General features: G+C 43.2%; 2 protein-coding genes across 6 annotated transcripts in view; both read left to right on the forward strand.

Moving 5' to 3' along the window:
* LOC126644262 (aldo-keto reductase family 1 member B1-like) overlaps positions 1 to 10,856 on the forward strand; it is a 29,315-nt gene extending 18,459 nt beyond the window's left edge. The window contains exons 2-10 of one of the 5 annotated variants that reach the window (XM_050323380.1): positions 1,068 to 1,235; positions 1,849 to 1,965; positions 3,227 to 3,304; positions 3,868 to 3,990; positions 4,747 to 4,853; positions 4,931 to 5,012; positions 5,499 to 5,582; positions 6,669 to 6,751; positions 10,603 to 10,856. In XM_050323380.1, the coding sequence (XP_050179337.1) occupies positions 1,068 to 1,235; positions 1,849 to 1,965; positions 3,227 to 3,304; positions 3,868 to 3,990; positions 4,747 to 4,853; positions 4,931 to 5,012; positions 5,499 to 5,582; positions 6,669 to 6,751; positions 10,603 to 10,621 (861 nt within the window). In that variant the 3' untranslated portion in view covers positions 10,622 to 10,856. Of the gene's footprint in view, positions 1 to 1,067; positions 1,236 to 1,848; positions 1,966 to 2,398; positions 2,460 to 3,226; positions 3,305 to 3,867; positions 3,991 to 4,746; positions 4,854 to 4,930; positions 5,013 to 5,498; positions 5,583 to 6,668; positions 6,752 to 7,055; positions 7,301 to 8,479; positions 8,615 to 10,602 lie in introns of those variants that run through there. The other 4 variants (XM_050323377.1, XM_050323378.1, XM_050323382.1 and 1 more) reach the window with 4 other exon arrangements.
* A 1,937-nt stretch (positions 10,857 to 12,793) lies between these two features.
* LOC126644265 (aldo-keto reductase family 1 member B1-like) lies at positions 12,794 to 22,319 on the forward strand. The gene is made up of 10 exons (XM_050323386.1): positions 12,794 to 12,939; positions 13,211 to 13,378; positions 13,881 to 13,997; positions 15,313 to 15,390; positions 15,800 to 15,922; positions 19,095 to 19,201; positions 19,350 to 19,431; positions 19,965 to 20,048; positions 20,890 to 20,972; positions 21,713 to 22,319. The coding sequence occupies exons 1-10, from the start codon at positions 12,874 to 12,876 to the stop codon at positions 21,753 to 21,755; spliced, it is 951 nt and encodes a 316-aa protein (XP_050179343.1). The 5' UTR covers positions 12,794 to 12,873; the 3' UTR covers positions 21,756 to 22,319.
* The last annotated feature ends 258 nt before the right edge of the window (positions 22,320 to 22,577 follow it).

Genomic DNA, 22,577 nt, shown 5'->3' on the forward strand with positions numbered 1-22,577 from the left:
TTTTGAAGCTGTTTTCCCTAGCGTGCCCTCCGTCCTTGCCGTCCTGCTCCTGCCATGGGAGAGAGTTGACTCTTGGGTCTCTTTCCCGGACCGGGAAAGTCGACTCCCTCCCTCACGTATTCCCCTCCTCCCGTCCCCCCCTCGGATGCGCGGATCCCATCCTCTCCCGTCCCGGCCAGGCTCCCGCGGCTGCGGTCTTCCGGGCCCTTCTCCCTTCTGCTCCCCAGCCCTTCCCGCAGCCAAGGCTTCCGTGCCGCTGCAGTGGGGCACTCGGTTTTCTTCGTTTGCTGCTTCAGTGCTGAGTAGCTTTAATCCTGGGCGAGGTCACTAGGAATCATCTGATAATATGATACGGCTTTAGAAGACAATTCATGCGTTTCAAGCAAGTTCTGACAAAGAGGTTTGCACTGCTGTTACAATGACTGCAAAATCAGTGACCTATACAATGCCTGAAAACAAACACTGCTAAATTTGTATGAACAAGATATGCCAACATTTCTTTGTGCACAGCTCTTACTCCTGTCAAGATATAGAAACACATAGAAATGCACGTCCCTTCTGTCTCTGAAAGAAGCAGCTGATATAACCTTCAAATTACATGTGAGATGTGCCCCAGCAGGAGCTGGGCTAGAGCATGGTACAATACTCCATGGTGATGTGGATGACTAAGGTGTAGACCACTGCCCTCGCCAGGTGGGCAGTTGTTGACTGCTTCTCTTGTTAGATACAGCACTGGGAAGTGAGGACTGCTAGGTGGAGGGCACTTCAGAGCTCCCTGGCACAAACCTTGTTCCCCTGGTCCTAATCTGGCAAGCTGTCCTGGTGTTGGGGGCTCTGCTCTACCTGGCTGTTAGGTTGAGCCTGTGTGGGACTGGGGCAATATTTAAATGGCTGGAGGCTGGCTGCAAACCCATCAGCTTGCATTTGTAAGATGAATCTGGCTTTAAGAACGTGGCATGGATGAACTCTACTTAAAACCCCACTGTATGTGTTTCTTTAGCTTCTAAATAACTAGGAAATGGCCTGTATGTATGCTTTGATATGCGATCTTAACCTTTTGTTTTCAGTCTGCAGCTGGGCAAGTAAAAGCTGCAGTGATGGCTGCCATCGATACCGGGTACCGCCACTTTGACTGTGCCTACGTGTACCAAAATGAGAGTGAAATTGGGGAAGGGATCCAGCAGAAAATCAAGGAAGGTGTTGTGAAACGAGAAGACCTCTTCATCGTCAGTAAGGTAAAGATATAGTGACCTAGGATCCAAGGGAAGGTCTGCTTTGTGTAGAGGGAAATTCAGAGCAGGGGGAAAGGCTGTGTGGTATAGCATGGAGTAATTCAGAGCATAGTTCAGGTCAATACTGATGAAAGCTACTTTTTGTCACTGTATTTTGTGTAGAGTTATCTAATATATGCTTCACATTCTCCATTTTCATGGGATTGTTCAAAGTATGTGTTAAGCTTAAATGGTTTCAGAAAGTGGCCTTGGTTTTCCTTGCTTCTGATGGAAATTCTGTATTTGGCTCACCACTAAAACTATTATTTTAAAAAGAGCTCTTTAACCCATATCTGCCTGTAATAAGTGGCTTTTGCATATCTTGACTAATGGAACAGGATCAGTTTTTAGTTTACAACCCATTTTGATCACACATGCCACCGCAGCACATACTGCCCTTGATATCAGTGGCCGTTGCCCAGTCCTGCTTACAGAGCAAGCCCCATCTGAAAAGCAATAGGGTGGCCTAATTCCACACCATCTTCCAAAGGAAACAGGTTCTTGCTGGAACAGTACAGAAGGATTCCAAGATATTTAACCCAGGAGGTTACAGTGTGCCTTGTTTTTTTATCTCTAGCTGTGGTGCACATTTCACGAGAAGCCTCTGGTGAAGGGAGCCTGCCAGAAGACTCTTGCCAACCTGAAACTGGATTACCTGGATCTCTACCTCATCCACTGGCCTACTGGGTTCAAGGTACAGTAACAGCAATGCCCTTGGCTTTTCCTCCTGGGAGAGCTCCTCAAAACTGCCAGTAGCACTTGCAGCACCAGAAAGAGCATGTGTCTGGTGCGTGCCAGCACTGTCAGTGCTGCCCATTCAGCTTTACTCTGCCCACGTCAGTTGTGCTCCTGATCTCTGCCCCCGAGACTGCAGCTTGCACAGCGTCCTCTGGCCTTTTGATAACAGAGAGGCAAACCTAGCACTAAGATCAGACATCCCAGCTGCAAGCTTGAGTCGTGCTGCTTTACTTTCGGCTAAATCATCTTTCCCTGCTTTGTGGGAAGGAAGGCTGTACTTTGCTACCTGACAGAAATTCTTTCTTTTGCGTGTTACAGAATCACAGAACAACAGACTGTTTTTGTCTTCTATTTCTTTCTTTAATCTCTGAGTCCTTAATATAGTACAGGTTGAGCTGACCTTTGCTGTAGGAGTCTTAAAGTTCTTCCACAGACCTTGAATTTCAAAAGGTGAGATATTTTTGACATCTGTGTCAGAAGTACGTAAAGTGCATCTTATAATTCATGTACTTTAAAGGAGCTGATGTCTCAGTCTGTGTCTAGTCTTGGCTTTTCCTTTCTGCTACAAAAAGACAGATTAAGGCCTCCATCGTATTTGTTGCTTTAGAGTGTGTCAACTGTTTGTCATACTTTCCAAGCTGTCATGGTAGGTTTTATTTGAACAAAGACCTTGTGTAAAAGTCTCATGGCATAATACTCTGACATTTGCACAACATTAGATGTGGAGCAATATGGAGACATGGGAATTTATTTCTGAGTTTGTACACCTGGGATTTTCTGATTTTCCGAGTGCCACTAATTTAAACTGAGGCTCCCCTCACGAGAGACCTGTGTGTTTACATAATACGTTTTTCAGCAGAAGTGGCTCACCCTAAACCTGACTTAAATGTTTATGGGACCTTAACAGGTCCTTCAAAAAAACAGTTCTCTCTTAAAGGCATGATGGAGTACAGGAAGCTTGTTCCAATTTGTTCCACAAGTGGTGTGATTTGTTTATCTGTATGTGTTTTAGTGAGTCACTACTTTACTTCGTCCAGAAGATAGACCTGTCCCTCCTACTAGGAATAGTTGCTGGCAAAAGACCATAAACCTGCATGAATGATGTAGACAAATATTAGTATTTTCTGTACCAGTAGTTAAAGCTAAGTTGTCTTCAGTTGTCTTGCTATTAACTTCCCGATAATGAGTGTTTCAAGCATTTTCTCTCTCACTGACAGGAAGGAGAGGAGCTGTTCCCCACAGATGACAAAGGCATGTCTATACCCAGCAACACAGATTTTCTAGATACATGGGAGGTAAGTTCAGTCACAGTGAGAGAAGCATGTTTTCTGTCACTGGCAGTCTTTTCCATGCTTTCATAACCTTCAGCAGTCACAAAGTTCTTATGTATTTATCAGACTGTATACAGTGTTGTTTTTTAAAACATACATGCTTAGTGGAGCTGATAATCTTCAGCAGAGCTGCAGACCAGATTGCTTGACCATAACAGAAACAGAAATGTCTTTACCACCATCCTTAAACTGCTCAAATAAACTTTGCTGAAGTAAATTAGTTGTGATTTTGTCCACAGCTGCAGTACAGCCCCCTGGTGCTCACTCAACACATTATTGTTTATCATTATTTTCCATGTGCAAGTGACTTAGTGTGAATTTCTGCCAACTCAAGAAGGAGCCTTTGGGTTTGGGTGAGATAGAAGACATGGCACAAATACACCAGTGTGCACTTTCCCCCAAGAGACAAACTTTGCAACTCCAAATAGTTGTCTTTCCCTTCCCATGAGGGGAAACAAAGACATACCAGGAATGTCTTCAGGCCTTGTCTTGCATACTGGATGTTACTTTGCTCCTCTTTGTATCAGGCCATGGAAGAGCTGGTGGACTGTGGTCTGGTAAAAGCCATTGGATTCTCCAACTTTAACCATGAGCAGATTGAAAGAATCCTGAACAAGCCAGGACTGAAGCACAAGCCTGCAAATGTCCAGGTAAGCTGCAAAGTGACTGCAGGTGACTAGTTCTTTCAGGGATTATGAAGATCTGATTACAGTTGCATGAGGAGATGCAAGAGGGAGGAGAAAATAGACACAGCACAATAACACCCTCTGATTACTTCTGGGTATAAATAAAGATATTGTAGATCTACTGTGTCCAGATAGGGAATGAAGTTGTAGTACACAAATTACAACAAGAACTTCTTAAAATACAATACTTGTTCTGTTATTAGTGATGGCACCCATCTCTTATTAATAGCAGATAATTGTTCACACAACACACGTTTCCTCTCATGCAGGCATGCACAATTCGCTGAGTTACCCAGTTAGAAAAGGATGGTCAGTTTTAACTGTTGTGCAGAAACAGTGGCTTCCTTATACCTGCCCTAAAGATTTTTTTATTTATATAAAATAAAAAATAAAGTGTGTATATATACACATATAAAAAAATTACCTAGTCTTTGTCTGCACACAAAGCTACTGCCTTCTTCTGTCTCAGAATGTGCCTTCTTGGGGCCAAAGAACTCAAGGGTAAGCCTTATGAAATGCTTTTTTCTCCTGAGCAATAACCCAGAGATACAAGAAATCTCACTGTAAAGATAGGTGCTGCAGAAAACTAGGACTGAATAATACCTTGCAAAGACGAGCACATGAGGACAAATATCAACCTTTAAGAGCATTAGGAGATAATGCCTAGAGTGAGTTACAGCAGTTGTACTGCTATCAGTCTTTATACCCTTCTGTTGGTAGATCGAATGTAATCCATACCTTACCCAGGAGAAGCTGATAAACTACTGTCAATCCAAAGGGATTGCTGTGACAGCATACAGTCCCCTTGGCTCTCCTGACAGACCATGGTAAGATTGTTTTGCAAGGGAACTGGTGTGGGTTATGTTTGAAGTACTGAGACACTAAGTATCTTTCCCCTGTGTAGGGCTAAGCCAGAGGATCCTTCCCTTCTGGATGACCCTAAGATCAAAGAAATTGCAGCCAAGCACAAGAAATCCACAGCACAGGTACACAGATTCCAGACAGTGGATATCCGTTCCTGTAACACAGGACAGCTAATGTCAATGTAGAGGACAAGGTGGCACTTCCTTCCCTGCCACTTGTGGTGTTAGGTAGCAGTGCAGATCTGTTTACCTGAAGTGCAAGTGTCCTCTGACTGCCAACAAGAAATGTTTTCTTGAGCCATCTTCAGATGCTGTAATGTTTCAGTCTTCATCTCAAATTCTTTTAAAGAGAATGAAATCCTGATAGAAGCTTGGATGGGTAAGAAAAGACTTGTTTGTCCCTAAACTGAATAGGAAAGGTGGTCTTCCATGGAGGCCTCCACCACTTCCCTCTTTGCTCTCCAGGCAGTGCTACATGGATTGCAGGGACAGGAATGACTTGAAATGCAGCTCTGCAGAAAAGGGTGCATCTTAGGGAATATGACTGTTGGAACAGGCTCTGCTTCCATCAGAGCAAGAACCATCCTCTTTCTGATTCTGTTCTTGCAGGTTCTCCTTCGCTTCCAGATCCAGAGAAATGTGATTGTGATTCCCAAGTCTGTCACCCCGCAGCGCATTGTGGAGAACTTCAAGGTGAGGCATTAGGAGTGAGCTGGGTGCTGCCCTTCAGGGACAGCATGGCTTCTCCCTCCACAGCAAACAGAGATACTTTCTCACTTGTAGGAATAGTTGTGCTTTTGGAAGAATTTGTAATGGGAAAGCTAGAAACTCATTTTCACTTAGGAAGCCTGCAAAGTGCCTTCAAGAGGGTTAGATGTTTTTTTTTTTTTTCCTTCTGTAGTTCAGAGGGAATTCAGAGAGAGCTGTGTTATCTCTCTCTTCTTCTATGCCGGGAGAGAGATAACCCTAACAGAAGGAAAGCGGGGAAGAAACAGAAACTATACTAAAGGCCCTGGAGAGGGTGGGAACTTGCCTTTTTCTCCCTGGGGCCTGGTGCTTAAATAGCACTGTCAGGTATTTGTAAGTTTCTTCTGTTCTGGCCTTCTAAACAAACTTTTGAATTCTTTCCACTGCCTTGGCATTTCTGGGGATACCTGCATATCTTACTTCCCAGCTTCTCCTCTGGCAAGAGGACGAGTTTTTGCCTGTCTACCTACACACTCTACTGAGGCTACATTTAAGGCTACAACTGAAAAGCAGGAATGAACCAAGTTTGGGTAATAGTATGCTGATAATTTTAGCAGTCACTTTACATCATGTCTCCTGTTCTGCAGATGAATTGGCACATAGTGCTGGATTGGCACTTGAGTGCAGTAGCATACTACAAAAGGCTTTGCATTAAGAAAATAGTCCTGGTGTCCACGAGCTGTGTTGCTCCATTGTTAATTGACTGAAACTGATCATTAGGGTTTCAAAATAGATAGACTGATAGGTAGTCTTGTAGATGTTCCCTTGGATTAGGACAAAAACATGCACAATGGCAGATGCAAGTGCTTTCCAAGTGTCCTGCAACAGCTGGCATGCATAATTGCAACTTTGGATTTTTTTTTAAATTTTCTCTGCTAATGCATTCTTACTAATACAGAGAGATGCCTTTTTCTCTTCCATGAAACAGTAATTTCTTCTAACCAGCCCCTCTCCCTTTTAGACTTGTTCTTTAATTTTGTAGATTTTGCTTACAGTCTCTGATTTGTTTAGAGAAATGATTTCTCTTGTTAGGTGTTTGACTTCAAATTGACTAAAGAGGAGATGGCAACTATTTTCAGCTTTAACAGAAACTGGAGAGTCTATACAATGAGCACGTAAGTGGTAGCATTTAGTATTTGTTTTTTTCCAAACCTTAAATAATGAATACTGTACTATACTACTACACGGAGGTTTTACATCTAAATATTGCCTTGAATGTCAAGAGCCTCAATGATGGAGTGATTTGGATGTTCCAAATGTACAAAAAATACACATTATACAGGAAAACAAATCTGGAAAAAAAAATCATTCTACAGTTATAAAGTTCAGATCCTGCCTTGGTGGCTTCTCTAAGCACTACTAGAGTTTGATATATTGGAGAAAAATTATGGCTAAAATGAAGTCTTTTTTTCCCTTCAGGGCCAAAACTCACAAGGACTACCCATTCAATGCAGAATACTGAAGGTGGTTATATCTTGCCCTCCTTCAGAGCTTGGTTTGATATTCTTTTATCTAGCTTTCTTATTGCATCTCTCCTCCTGCAGCAATGAAGTCACAGCATATATATTCAGTGATTATATTTTGTTTGTTCTCTTTGAAAGAAAGATACAGTAAAATTGTTCTAAAATAATAAAATGTGGGGTGTAATAATTTTCTTTCAAAATGAGGAATTATTAAGGAGAAAAAAAGGAGAGACTTTGAACTACACCTTCACATTTATACTTTATCTTGCTTTATCTGGCTAAGGAGATAGTCAGCAGTTGTGAGCATTGGAATAAAATCTGAGAAGTGTGAACTAAAGATTCACTTCGTCAGGATGAGTGAGATACCAGAAGTTTTATCACTCCAGAACTAACTGAGAAAAGGGTTTTTATTACCTTAAAAAAAAATCCATAAACAGAAAACACACAGGTGCTCAGTGGGCAGTATTTTTCCTCAGGTTTTCTCCTGAATATGTGGATTTTCCCTAGGACAGCACAGCCCCTCAGCACATTCTCCAGCAGGCGCCAGAGGGCAGCCAGCCCTCAGTGACTCACCTTGTCCCCTCCCCGCCAGCCTCAGCCCCGGTGGTGCTGGAGACATTTCAGCTGTCACACACAACCCCGGTATCTGCCGGCAAAAGAGGCTCAGCCCCTCGATGCAGAGCCCAGATGGCTAGCCTTCCCACTGGCCCTGCCAGCCTCCCTGGCAGGCCAACTTACCTGGCAACATCTACTGCTGTGAGCCCAGGGTACCTAGCTCAGGGATGATGACCCATCCATCTAGCTCCATCCATCTCCTCTGGCAGCTCTCTTCAGCCCGGTCCCCCGATCCCACTGCTGCCTTGGCCCCACAGCCCTAGGGCTGCAGCTGGGGGCCCCAAGCCCTCCCACAGCACTGTAGCATCAGGGGCTTGCACCCCCCACTCCCCCATAGTCCTATGCCCACCAACCCCTCTACCTCTCTCCCCCTGGCAGATCCCAGCCAACCCAGTGATAGCAGAGCTGAGCACCTGAGCTGCCCACACCACTCTACAGGCATGGATACCCACTGTGGAGCCTGTCTGGCACAGGGGACACACATAGAGTAGTCTCAAGGAATTGATCCCCAAATCTCCTTTCTACCTGACACTCAAATTTAAGACATTAAAACAATCAAGGCTCCTTTTGCAAAACCAGGTGAGATGAGGAGGTATTTGGTTTTGTGGCTGTGTCACCTTTCAGTTTCCTACTACTGGGAATGTAAACAAATGCATAATCTTAGAAGTGGCACTTGGGTTTCAAGGGAAAACAAGCACCTTAGGGCTTTCTTTCCAGAAGTTCCATTTTGAATTCATGAAAAATCCAAAAACATTTGTTTTGCAGCTTCCTAAATGAAGCAACCCATAAACCCCTCAACAATCCCCAGGCTGAGGTGAGAGAGCTCTACTGAGATCAAATACATATTTTTATTGAACAATAAAGGTACAATGCTTACTATGATGCAGGGAGAGCTGGAGGTTTAGACCACTGTCTTTTCAGTGCATTACTTGTCCTGCATGAGTTACCCAGTGGCCATAGTTTCCTTGTTCAAGCAGCTTCATCCACCAGCTGCCATCCTCTCAGAAGTAAGCCTTTTCAGAATGGACCTCCTTCAAACAGTGCACCTATGTCTCCAGCAGTGTTCCTAAGTCACAGCACTGTGGGCTTAAATTCTGGCATGAGACACGGTGTTTATACCAGTTTCAGTGGTAGCTGGTTCATGGTCTCCACTCAGGTCACCACTGCCAGCCCCTGATACCCTCTGCAATTTATATTCTTTCCATTCTACCCTTCATTTAATTGAACCATATATTAAGAATTGCTTTCACCCCTATACAAATTCCACCTTTAACATCATCACAATCTCTTAACATCATCACAGTTCATTACAAACTCCATTCCTTGTCCCTGCAGACCAGTGTAGTTAACACCTCACCCATGTGAATGTAATATACATCACAAAGCCACCACTTCCCCAGCAGTCCTGGTCTCTCTGAAGCCTCATTTGCAGCACATGGCAAGCCCCAGCGCAGTCCCAACACAGTAGCACACTTCTCTACCCCATGTTTCATAGCCAAACCCTCTGCAGATCCCCAGCTAGTGCTTCTAGATCCTACATGCACTACACCAGGCCACTGGGGCCCAGGTGTGGAGGAAGCATCTCTCTATCTCTTCCCAGTCCCCTTCCCACTCAACAATGGTACCCCCAAGGTCCCTCCTTTCTTCAGGTGTTTGGATACTGTCTGCACTCACTCCTGGACATGCGCTGGCTGTGCCACTTCCACCAGTGTATATTGCCAGGACCAGGATCACAGCTCCTTCCATAGTCCTCATTACTCCACTTCTGGGCCATGTCAGGGTATCACACACAGTCTCCAACAGCTACTGTCCCAGGCAAAACAGCCTCATCTCAGGGCAATCTAAAATAATTTATTGCCAATTAACAAAAATTTTATTTCACTGATTGAGGGAGGGGGGGGGAAGGGGGGACGGGAGGAAGAACACAGAAGAACAGATCAGTAAATGCCTTTCTCCCCCTTCTCCAGCCTCTGTTTAAGCCAAACACCAAACCCTGTCCTCTGTGCTTCACTTGTTTTCACCATAGATTACATCCAGGCCATCCCAATCCCTCCCTGAAAACAAGGGTGGATTGGATGGTAATGCCAGGTGCTTGATGCTTCCCTTCATCACTCAGTCCTGCGTACTGTGTCCTAGAGCTCCTGGATGGGTGGGCTGCTGGTACCCTGCCTGGCAGGAGTGGCCCAGCCCGCAGGCCACTCAGCAACTTGCCCCCTTTGGGATGAGGTGCTGCCCTCCTCACCTGCCAGGGGACCTGGGGACACACACAGGTCCTTCCCATCTGCTGGAGCTCAGTCACACTAGATGGCAGCATGGGTTTCATAGCCATCCAGTTCTCACCAGCCTGGTTTCCTCCAGCCCAGGTTTCCCCTGATGGATAAACCCACCCTTCCCACACAGTAACCACCACAGGTGGACAATAGGAGCACTTGCTCATCCTTGCCTATGGTCAGGGGGTATTATTTAAGCAGGTGGGATTAAAGAACAAATACTAGTGTGAAGACAAAAGCCTCATCAGCTCTGAGAAGATGGGAGATCCACTAAGATACACTCCTAGATCGATTTGAGTTCAGAGTAAAAAAAGAGGCTGAGGTCTTCTACAGTTAGGGCCAGCCAAGCCCCTCAGATCTGCCTCCTGGCATCCAGAGATTGAACTGGAGTCCCCCACAGAGCAATACAAATCTCCTGTTTAAAGATGCCACTTCATTTCCCAGGGATTCAAGCTTGAAATCCACATGCTCTCACCTCCAAACCCTGGTTTAAGCTATGCCTGTATATGTTGGTACTTCCACAGCTGCAGACCCTCACAGCTCTCTTTCTATGTCAGGAGTAGAGATTCATTGCATCTTGCAACTCTGTCTCCTCCCTCCTTTGTGCTTTTTCTGCAGGCCACTGGGTCTCTGGTAAAGACTACCTCCACAAGAACATGCCCACTTCCATTATTTTGGGTCCTGTTCTCAGATTCCAAATACTGCTGGTCTCCAAAGTCACAAATTGTGGTGAAATTACTGTAACTAAATGCAAAGTCAGAAAAACAAGCTGAAAACTCATGACACTACACATCCTGTTTCAGTGCAAAACCTCACACATGTATAAACAAAAACAAAGAAAAAAACCAAAAAAAACCCGCAAACAAAAAACAAACAAAAAAACCCCCCAAAGAAACAAAAACAGAACAAAAAAAAAAAAAACCAAAAAACCACCACCAAAAAACCAAAAAACCACCACCAAAAAACCAAACAAAAAACCCCCCACCAAATCGGCAACAAAATTCCTCCTCCCCTGCACAGTTCCTCATTGCCAGCTCAGCGTAAAGAAATAGTTGGCCTTGTTATCAAGGACACAGTGCATAAGATTTAGCAGGCTGGCTGTCACACAGTGACTGTGCAATACTTCTTCCTCCCCCAAAGCCCTTGGGAGAGGTAAACAGTGGAAAGCTGATTTCTTGCAGCAGTGAGGGGAAAGGCTCCCACTCACAAGAGCTAACAGCAAAAACAAAAGACTGAACTTCCACCTGAAGCCTCTTGTGACAAGATGGAAGCATCTCCCTGACAAGAAAAATCAGGGAAAACCAAACCTAAATAGTAAGAGATAAGCACCAAGTTGTGCAACAGGTAAAAAACCACATCCCATTCTGCCAGGGATGGCTGATGTGCGGACACTAAACAGGAAGAACATTAAAGAGGAAAACCAATTACCTCGCCCATCCTTAGTTAAATGGAGCAAAAAATATAAAGCTGCAGAGAGCAGGGAGAGGCACCCAGAGCAAACACTCACACCTGAAGAAACTCTCTACATGTGAATAAGCAGCAAAGCCTCCCAAGCAAGTCTGTTTTTTTCCACTGGCACTGTGACCTCTTTAGCAGAACAGTACATGCTTGTTTGCAAAAAAGTCAAAGCCAGTTTCTGATGTGAGATCACTGGCCACTACTGTGGAAGATGGGCAAAAGGAAGAAGAGCAATATAGAAGATGGATTGAAGCCCTGAAAAAGTCAGCTGAAGATTAAGATGCTGTTTTTACCCACAGAACATTTTTGGAGACACAGAACACCTTTAGACAATGGACTTTACAGTTAGAGTTCTGGGTTACTGTTAAAACAGAATTTACTTATTACACCCCATAATTTTTGTAAAAATTCCCTTAAACTGTTTACTTCTTTTTATCCTGATTTCTCATTGGTTGATTCCATATATGGTTGTAACCTTTCCCTCTTTATCCATGTAAAGTTGTAACCCCTCCCATTTTTCTTAGTTTGGCAAACTCCCTCCTTCCCTTTCCATATTTGTTATATCCACACCCATTGTTCTAGCAAATTCACTGCTTCCCCTATATAAAGGGGAGCCATCTTAATAAAGTATTCACTCTTGCTTGACTTGCGAGCTGTCTTGCGCCCCTCAGTGGATCTTTCCAGTATTCCCAGCCGGGCTGTAATACACGTGTGATTACAATGATGCATTTTATTCTGAAATGTCCTCAGCACGTCCCTAAAGACAGAGGGACAATATGATCACTATGCCACTCATGAAAATAAGTCACTGTTCCTCGTCTGCAACTTTCAAAGCACTTTAAAGTCTTCCAAAATTAAAGCTCTTTTTTATTAAGCTCGCTATATTGTAAATTACTCCTAAGCCACAGTTTGCACTGGAAGCTGCGTTTGTCCCACTTAGAGCGAAGAATAGGTTCTCCTGGCTCTCACAAGCCAGACACAGCGAGTTTTCTCCTGTCATTTCGCTGTATCGGCACACAGAGCCATAAGATGACGACAAGGGAGACCAGCCTAGGGCACCATCCCAGTGGCAGGGACACGCTGCTCCAGCAAAGGGCTCGGCCCTTCCTTATCCTGAGGCGCATAACCCGCGAACAGCTCTTAGGGCGACAGTTCTATGCTATATCTCCTCTATCATCCCCGTCCCGGGGATGTAACTCCAAAGGCTCGAGGTGCTGCGGGACAGCTCCCAGTCGGTGCGCCGGCACGACTGCGAAACGCTCCCTCTAACCCAGGGCTCCTAAATACAACCACTCCGAAGCCGCCACCGCCCACACCCAGCGCTCCGGGTTCAGTTCCGGCCCCGCCCCAACAGGGCCGCGCCGGGGCGGGGCGGGCCCGTCCGGACGCTCTTAAAAGCGCAGAGGTGGCAGTAGCGGTGTTTGCGCGGCCATGGCCACCTGCGTGCAGCTTAATACCGGGGCCAAGATGCCTATTCTGGGGCTGGGCACATGGAAGGTACCGGGGGTTGCCTTCGCTGGCGGCAGGAGGGCGATGGGGAGGAAAGGAGCGCGGCTGAGGCTACTTGGACTTGATGGGCGCTGTCGTGATCGCGCAGCGCAGCCGGCGCCACTGACACCCCGGCCGGGCCGCCACCACTCTTCCCTGCTTTACTTTATTCTAATGAGAGATTGCCTTGGGTGGGGTGGCTTTCTTAATTTTGTCTTGCTGTGAGAAAGGTCTTCAGCAATATGTTGATTAGAGGTTTTTTGCCCTCGCTTTTTTTCAGTCTCAGCCAGGGAAAGTAACAGCTGCAGTGATGGCTGCTATCGATGCTGGATACCGTCACTTTGACTGTGCCTATGTGTACCAAAATGAAAATGAAGTTGGGGAAGGGATCCAGCAAAAAATCAAAGAAGGCGTTGTGAAACGAGAGGACCTCTTTGTCGTAAGTAAGGTATGGATCTGGTGATATAGGGTACTAGGAGACACCTTTTTTTCCTAAGTAACCTCCGAGTTCTTTATTTTCCTGCTCTGGGATGTAGTATTCAGAACATCACTTAGGCATTCCTGAGACAAGCTTCTTACTTTACTTCATCTTGTATGGAGAATTATGCCGAGTATGTGTTACAAATGTAGGTAATGCTTTCAACTTTCCCTGGCATGAAGTTATGCTATCCTCTTTCACACAGTATCTGACCTTCTAGTAGGTGTTTTTTAATTTAAGTCATAATTAACGAAACAAAACTACTACTGCTGCATACCAGGACATTATGCAGTGTGCTGCCACAGCACATATTGTCCAATATCACAGGTCAGTCCTGCTTACAGAGCAAATGCCATTTGAAGAGCTGTAAGATCATGTTCTGATCAGGACAGGCACTCTCCTGAACAGTACAGAAGGGTTCTGAGAGATTTAACCGAGCAGGTTATAGCATTCCTTGGCATTTTGTTTCTAGCTCTGGTGCACGTTTCATGAGAAGCCTCTGGTGAAGGGAGCCTGCCAGAAGACTCTTGCCAACCTGAAACTGGATTACCTGGATCTCTACCTCATCCACTGGCCCCTTGGTTTTAAGGTACAGTAACAGCAGTGCTCTTTGCTTTGTCTGTTGTGATTGGTAGTTTAGAAGAGCTGTATGGCTTTATAGCCTAGTGATTGCTCCAACTGGTACAGATCATCATGTGTCTGTTGTGTGCCAGCACTGCTCTGCTGTTCAGCTTTACTGTGGCCATGTGAGTCAGGCTGTTGATCCTTACCTTATCAAGGTTTCTGCTTGCCTGGTATCTGCTGCCCTTTAGATCATGGAAGAGGTAGACCTTGAGCTAGGGGTGGGGTTTCCCTGCTGCAAGCAGAAGTTATATCTCTGTCCTTTTGATTATTGCCTGTGTTGCCTTCTATGGATCCAAAGTCTACTCAACTGACAATGGTGTGGTTCCTTCTTTGTGCTATGCTTTGCTGTCTGACAGAAGTTCTTTCTTCTGCATGCTACAGAGTCGCGTAAGAGATTGTTTCTGTCTTTAATTGCTAAGTCTTTCAAGACAGTACAGATTGAACTAACCTTTGCTATAGAAGCCTTAGTGCTTCACACACCTTGGATTTCAAAAGTTTTGAACTTTTTAGTTCCTAACTCTTTTACTGACTACATGCGAAGGAACTTGTGTTGCAGTTTGAATATGTCCAAGGTTATTTTTCAGTTAGAACTTGATCAAAATCTTCTTTATGCTTCTTACTTCTGACATAACTGTTCTCCGTAGCATCTGTATTTTTAAAATGAGTTTTACATGGGCAGAACTATCACAGTGAAAATGTTATGGCATAATAATGTGTCAGTGGAAAATAACTGGGTTTGGATGAAGTTGATACTTGGCATGTAGTCCTAACTGGAACACAGGCTGCTCTAACATTTCTATGCCAGCAACTTAAACAGTGAGTCTCCCCATGAAAGAGACCTGTCAGCAGATCTAGTCCAGTATAAACTGAACATGTTCCAGGTCTTAAGTGGGTCCTGATTTTGCATTCCAGTAAAACACTTAATTATTCCCAGATACAAATTGTATATTTTTGTAAACTGGCTATAGTACTATTTTCTGTATTACAAGTGGACACTTAAGTTTCATTATTTTGATTTTGATAAGCCACAGGACACAGTGTCCACAAGAAGTACGTGTCCTTACTGGGCTGACTGCTAGCAAAAAAAAAAAAAAGCCATAGTACTATGTAAAAACAAACAAAAAGAATGGAGACTGTAGATAGTGACTATTAGTATCTAATAAATTAATTTAATAATAAGTATTACTTGTCCTGCAGTACAAATTTGTAGTATATTCTTCAGCTAGAAGATTGAACCTCCCAATAAAGAGTGTTCCTAGCACTTTTTCCCTCACTTACAGGCAGGAGAGGAGCTCTTCCCCACAGATGACAAAGGCATGCCTATCCCCAGCAACACAGATATTCTGCAGACATGGGAGGTAAGTTTAGCCGCAGCATGAGAATAATATCTTCTGGTCTTAGTAGTCTCTACCATGTTTTCATTACCTCCAGCAGTCCAAACTGTCTTTTGTATTTAGATCTGTTTGTAAGGGCTTACTGGTACAATAGTGGTTTGTTGACTATAATTTCATTACTTTCAGCTTCTAACTTGCTGTGAATATCTCCAATCTCAAAGAATGAATCTTTTGAGCATTGGTGACAGGGGAGACAAGGCATGAGTACAGAAGTGATTTTTTCAGGTGATTTTTTTTTTCCTCAAACTTTAACTCTGAAAATCTAAACACTTATTTCAGGCTTCTCATAAAGGAAACAAAACCATATCAGGAAGAATGTGTTCTTTAGGCCCTGCCTTGTATGCTAGATGCTGATTTTGTTTCTTTCTGTTAGGCAATGGAAGAGCTGGTGGATGCTGGTCTGGTAAAAGCCATTGGAATTTCCAACTTCAACCATGAGCAGATTGAAAGAATCTTGAACAAGCCAGGACTGAAGTACAAGCCTGCAAATAACCAGGTAAGCTGCAAAATGACAGCAAGCAAATGTTTGGGTGGTGGTGTTTTTTGTTGTATGGTGGTTTCTTGGTTTTTTTAAGAATAACTAACATCTTGTTTTGAAATAAGGTTATAGTATGAGAGAATGGAGTATACAAAGAATATTCTTTCAATCCCACCTTCCAACTGCTTCTGGATGTACAAGGTGCTGGTTTTTTGTGGATTTTCTGTGCTGCTGCCTAGAAATCTGACAATGAGCAGCTCCAGAATTGCTTTCTGTAGATGTTGAAGCAGGGGGAACTCAGATGAGGTCTAAAAACTTCCTTGATGCAGAGTAAAATTTGGTATATATATAGAGAATTGGGGGACCTCTACATAACTCATCTGTGGGGAGGCCAGTTCCTGTTGCTGATGACTGAGGGAATTGATCAAGAACATGCTTTATAGACTGCTCACAGATTAATGAGGGTTAGGAGGAAGGAGAAAATGGAGTTGCAAGGTAGGCCACAGAGTAGAAGTGTCCAGGTACATAAGCAACACTTGAATAAAATCTTAGGAAAATTCAGATGGCAGGAGACCTTGGGAGATAATCTGCTCTAATTCACAGCTCAGAGGTGCATCAGCTGTGAGATCAGACCAGGTTGTCCAGAGCTCTATCCATCTTGAAAAACTGCAAGGATAGAGACTGCACAGCTTCCCTAGGAAGTGTGCTTGGCTGCATAAGCCCGTGCCTTGGTTGTATGGTGGAGGGAGTTTTCCTACATCCAGTATCAACCTCTCTTGTTTCAGCTTGTGTCTCATACCTTCCTCCATGCAGCACTGAAGAGCTTGGTTTGTCTTTGGATGACCTTCTTTTAGGAAAGCTGCTGCTATGAGGCCTGAAGCCTTCCCCTCTCCAGGCAGAACAAGCCCAGCTCATTCAGCCTTTCCCAGGATGGCAGGTTGTCCAGCTCTTAGCCATCCTGTTACTCCTCTGCTTAGGAGGCTTTTATTTCCCAGGTGCACGGCTTTGAGCTATTCCTTCCCAGGTGCAGGTCTTCATGCACAGCCTTAATGAATTTTTTAAGGGTTTTGTTTACGTGTTCTTCCTGCCTGAATGGGCCCCTCTGAAATGGCATCCCTGTCCTAGTGTGTATTGACTGGTCCTTCCCCAGTTTGGTATTGCCTTCAAGCTTGACATGATTGTAGCATGGCACAGATTGGTAAAGAGGACAGGTCCCAGGATAGACTCCTGTGAGGTCTACCTAGTCTTGACCTTGATTACTATGGTGTTTGAAGGACTGCAGTCCCAGTTATTGATACCTGATTGCTAGAGCTGGGTAATTTATTGTGGCAGCTTGAACATGTGTACTGAAAAGGGGGGTTAACACCATTTTTTTAGAAAGCTTAATAGCGTTCTCTGGAAGTCTATTCAACATAAAAGTGAAAGGTTCTGACGAGCAAAAGGAATAATTCTCTAACGTATCTTTTCATTATCAGTCCCAATGTACTTTTAGGAAACTTACTTTTATGATACCTTTCAACATTTGCCACAGTTCATTGCCCCATCACTGTAATAGTAATAATAATCTTTGTCTCTCTCAAGTCATTGATCTTGGATCTCTCCCACTTGTAAATGTTGTCAAGCTCTGATTACTATAAGTTTAGCCCAGAACAAGAAGTCTTTGGTCCGTGTCCTTCATGATTTATTGCTTCTGAAAAAAATGCTTGCAAGACTGAAAGCTTGTCTGTTATTAACGCCTAGCAATTAGCCTAATAGCGATAGTGTTTCCTGAAAACACTTTCTCTGTGCAGATACTTCACATGTAATCTACTGTCTTCATGTCATTTCCATTCTTAATTTCAATGCAATCAGGATGTGTGTTGGTTTCATTTGTAGTGAAAAATTAATTTGACATGGTAGTAATTACGTTACAATGATCCTAGTACTTTATTCAGAAAGGAAAACTGACTCTTAAGTACTTAATGTCACACAGTGTGGATTGCAATATCTTAAGATGCTTCTTTAAATGGACACCGTAGGCTTTTCATTCTGATTCAAATGTAATACTAGCTCAGAAGTTTTTCAGTGTGAGTGCCAGTAAGGATGACTTTGCCTTACTTATGTCATATAAATTCTGCCTGTTAAATACTCTTGCGTAGTTGTCTTTCTGGAGCTGTTGAAGCCAAATAAACCTGTCCCGTAAACTGAGCTACATGTTCTGTTTAATATTCCAGTGTGTCTCAGAAGGGAAACGGGCATGCCGACTTCTGATAACAGCAAACAGCTAGAACCACAAATAAAGTGCTTGAGGCTGTAAACTGATCCTGTGGTTTGCACTCTCTTGTTCCACCTGCCAGCAGCACAAGTTTCTAGAGACTTCCCTCAGAGTGCAGCTGCAGGAGTCTTGAATGGCAGTGTCATCAAAACGGTTCTTGATGTTATCTGCTGAAAGAAAAGTAGTACTCCCTGGTGTGAAACTATCCTGAAAGTCCCTCTATGCAAACTATTGAATAGTCATGTTCATTCACTGCCTCCTGACACACGAATAATTTCTGTTCCATACTGCATATCTGTGTGTTTGCTTGTCAGAATACAGATTCACTGTTGAGGAGTCTGTATTATGTTATGTAGTTATTCTTATCTAAATTAATGTAAAGTACCCACATGTTTATAAAAAGTCTGTAATGGACAGTGGGCTGAAGGTCTAAAATCTGTAGCAGGTAGCCTTTCTCACCACTTGCAGACTGGAGTTGTTCAGTGGTGATTATTGACACAAAGCAAATAAAACCAAATTAAACAATACTAGTATTGAAGTTAATATGGTAGCTGTAAAAGAAATATTATGGCATATTTAATTAAGGGTGAAAAGAGGACTTTATATTTCCTGGTATGTGATCCTGTTGCTATGATTTTATGGTGTGTGCATTTTACTGAATTGTCTCATTGAAGCAATTATGTAGCTGGTCATCCCATATGTTTGAGATGATCTGCATCAGCAAATAAGGAGTTTTTCTACAGTCCTTGAACCCTTTATTGTAAGGAGAGCTACAAAGAGTAGAAAAGGGGTGGTGGCATACAGAAAACAAAGGCTGTGTAATACTGTTTAGAGACTCTAAGGTAAAACAAAAACTAGCCTTTGATTAAAAACTAATCCCTGAAACATGGTAAAGCAGTTAAGTCACTGTCAATCTCTATACCTCTATGTTTCCAGGTTGAATGTCATCCATACCTTACCCAGGAGAAGCTGATTAAGTACTGCCAATCCAAAGGGATTGCTGTGACAGCATACAGTCCCCTTGGCTCTCCTGACAGACCATGGTAAGACTGCTTTGGAAGGAAGCTAGTGTGGATTATGCTTGAAGCACTGAGATTACGTGTGCAGCATTGATTGTTCATTCAGATACAGATCTATGCTAGGTTGTATCTGTGAAGATTTCTTGCCATTCATCTTCTTTCCATTGTGTAGGGCTAAGCCAGAGGATCCTTCCCTTCTGGATGACCCCAAGATCAAAGAGATTGCAGCCAAGCACAACAAAACCCCAGCACAGGTGGGTAGGTGCCAGAGTACCGCTTGCTGTAGCACAGCATAAACAACAGTTAATGACAGTGTAAAGGACAGGGCAGTTCTTTCTTCCCTGTCCACCTGTGGTGTTAAGTAGCAATGCAGGTATGTTTACAATGAGGCCTTCAATGCACGCTTGCAAAGGCACTCTGACCATCACAAGAAAGATGTTGTTGACCTATCTTCAATTGTTGCTATGCTTCAGCCTTCCCATCTCAAGTCCTGTTGCAGAGAAGTGAACACTTGAATAGCCTACTGAAAGTCTTGGTGGGAAGGAAAGGAACTGAGTATTGCTAAACTGCATTGCAGAGGAGAAAGGAGACCTATGTGGGGCTCCGCCACTTCTCTATTTGCACTTCAGAAGGTGGAGCTTAGAATTCAGGTATGATTTGAAATGCAGCTCCAAGAAATGGGTTAATTCTGCTAAATTCTACTGTTTTACACTAACAAACTGCTGGAACAGGTTCTGTTTGCCTAGGACAAGAACCGTCCTCTGATGCGGTGATATGCCTGTTGCAGGTTCTCATTCGGTTCCACATCCAGAGAAACGTGATTGTGATTCCCAAGTCTGTCACACCACAGCGCATTGTGGAGAACTTCAAGGTGAGGAATTAGGAATGAGCTGGGTGCTGCCCTTCAGGGACAGCATGACTTCTCCTTGCAGAGCAGAAGAGACCCTTTCTCACCCTTTGCAACTGATGCTTTAACAAGAGGACTGGGCTTTTTCTCTCCATATGTTTACCTGTTCTCTACTGAGGGCTGAATTTAAGGTTACATTTGGAGTGAACAAAGCTTTTGGAAACACTATCCTGGTGATCCAAGCAGTCACATTACATGATGCTTTTTGTTCTATGTCATGTGAATGAATCATCTGACAGCTTGTTTGGGGACTGAATAGAGTAGCACACCACAAAAGACTTCTGTAGAGCAAGCATTGTTAAGAAAATGGTTTATGGATACCACGACTGTGTTGCTGCTTTTGATTCAGTGATCTTGGACTGAAACCAGTTAGGATTTTGCTTCCAAACACTTAGTTGCATACAATGGAATATTAAAGTCTTGCAGCTGTTTCTTTGGAATAGGACAGAAGGATGCATCATCCTTCACAGATGGAGGATGGAGGCATTGTGCAACACTTCAGTGCTCTTCAAACTTCTTAAAATAACTGGTGCATGTAACTGCAACTTGAGATATTTTTTTTTTTTTTATTTTTTAAATTCCTGCCTCTCCCTGCCCACCTCCCTCCAGAGGGGTCTCAAATCCAGAGAGCTGTCTCTTTCCTTTGTCTTCATAAAAGTCCCTTCTTCTAACAAGCACTCTACACTGTAGACTTTTTCTTTAATTTTATGATTTTTTTGTTGTGTTTGTTTGTTCTGTTTTGTTTTTTTTTCTTTACAAGCACCAATTTGTCAAAGAGGTAATTTTCAGCTTTTTCCATTATTAGGTGCTTGACTTTGAATTGACGAAAGAGGAGATGGCAACTATTCTCAGCTTTAATAGAAACTGGAGAGCCTGTGAAATGACCATGTAAGTAACAGCTTAAAGAAAAGAGACTGTCAAGTTATCACGTAGTTCGGTATATGAAGTTATAAATACTAGGCTTAATTGAAATTCACAATATGCAAACTCAGTTTCCAAAGAGGTCATCCTCAAAAATAACTTTCCAGAGTAAGATTTTTCAATATTCATTTTATAAACCAAAACATGGTGAGCATAGACCAAAGCTCATTTTTGGTTTAGTCTCCAAGAAACTTTTCCTGTTGCAATTCTGGCTACTAAGCTTCTTATTCATATTGGAGAAATGAGCATGATGCAAGCTTAAATTCTTGACTAACTTTGCTTGTGGTATTTTGTCTTTCTGCCATGGCCCCCAAGTATATTATAAAACCTGTATGTTCCTCAGGAGTTGAGAGAAAGTGGATGAACACTCAAAAAGCAACAGGAGGATTTACAACTTGAAAGCCTAAAGCCAGATAGGAAATCTTTATTGGAAGGATGCAAAAAAGGTCCTCTGTCAGTAAATAGTGAAATCTCAAATTAGTTGTCTACAAAGCACCTAGGTCACATCACCTGAGGTGCTTGGAGCCCAAACTACAGAAGGGACTGTAAATCTTTTGTTTGCAAACACAGTGTCACCAAGAAAAACAGACAAACTGACTCTGCTTTTATAGAGTTCATCTCCTCCCTTGATTGCTTTTTGAAGTGGTTACAGCTGCATATAATGTCTTTCAGACATGAGATAATCTTTACTTTTTGATTTCCTCCAGGTGCAAAAATCACAAGGGCTACCCTTTCAATGCAGAATACTGAAGATGGTTTCCTGCCTTTCTCCAAGTTCTCAGATGTGCTTCTTCTGTTGCCTATGAGTTGTCTATGTAGCTTTTTTACTTCATCAGACACCCCTCCACACCCCCATTTTTTTTTCCCCACAAGGATGCAGTATATGTACTCACTGACTTTGTGCTGTTTTCTTTTTGGAAGAAGGAAATGCTAAAATGGTTCTTAAGAGCACTGTGTGGACTAGTAAATTGTCTTTGCCAAACAGCATGTCTGGAATTGGTAGGCAGAGAATATTGAGCAAGCTTGAAAAAGCAGTCACTTTTATTTTGGAGTAGTGTGAATTGGAACTAGTGCCTGTTGTTTTCTGGAAGGACCAGGATATTGGCAGATGTTACATAATGAGGTCTGCTTTTTTTCTGATTTTGATTTTGTTTCTTTGTAACACTCCATACTTTTTTCTCTAGATGGAAGTACAAGTTGATTTCTAAGTACAGCAGTTTCTACATGAGTAGCTCTTCGAAAAGTGTATAGGTCCTGGTTTCTTGGTGATATAAATGCTGGTTTTGCTTATAATAAAATAGTTTCATTACTGTGTGTAATGAGATGGTTATTTCAGCAATGCTCAAATGATAGTAATGCTGGAGTAGCTGAATTATATCAGCTGTCTCTAGAGATTACATGAAAGCAAGGAAAATTATCCCTCAGGAAATCATCTGGTGTCAATGTTAACTTCTTGTGTGTAACAGCTGTCTGCTGTTACATGTAGAATACCTGAGTGTGATGAACGTGTGACCAGTGAGTCTGTTTGAGCATCTCTTTAAATAGGGCTGGTTTGGTATGTCTGACAACTAA

The sequence above is a fragment of the Myiozetetes cayanensis genome, unplaced genomic scaffold, assembly GCF_022539395.1.
Source record: "Myiozetetes cayanensis isolate MyiCay16 unplaced genomic scaffold, myiCay2020 scf3, whole genome shotgun sequence".
NCBI classification, from domain to species: Eukaryota; Metazoa; Chordata; class Aves; order Passeriformes; family Tyrannidae; genus Myiozetetes; species Myiozetetes cayanensis.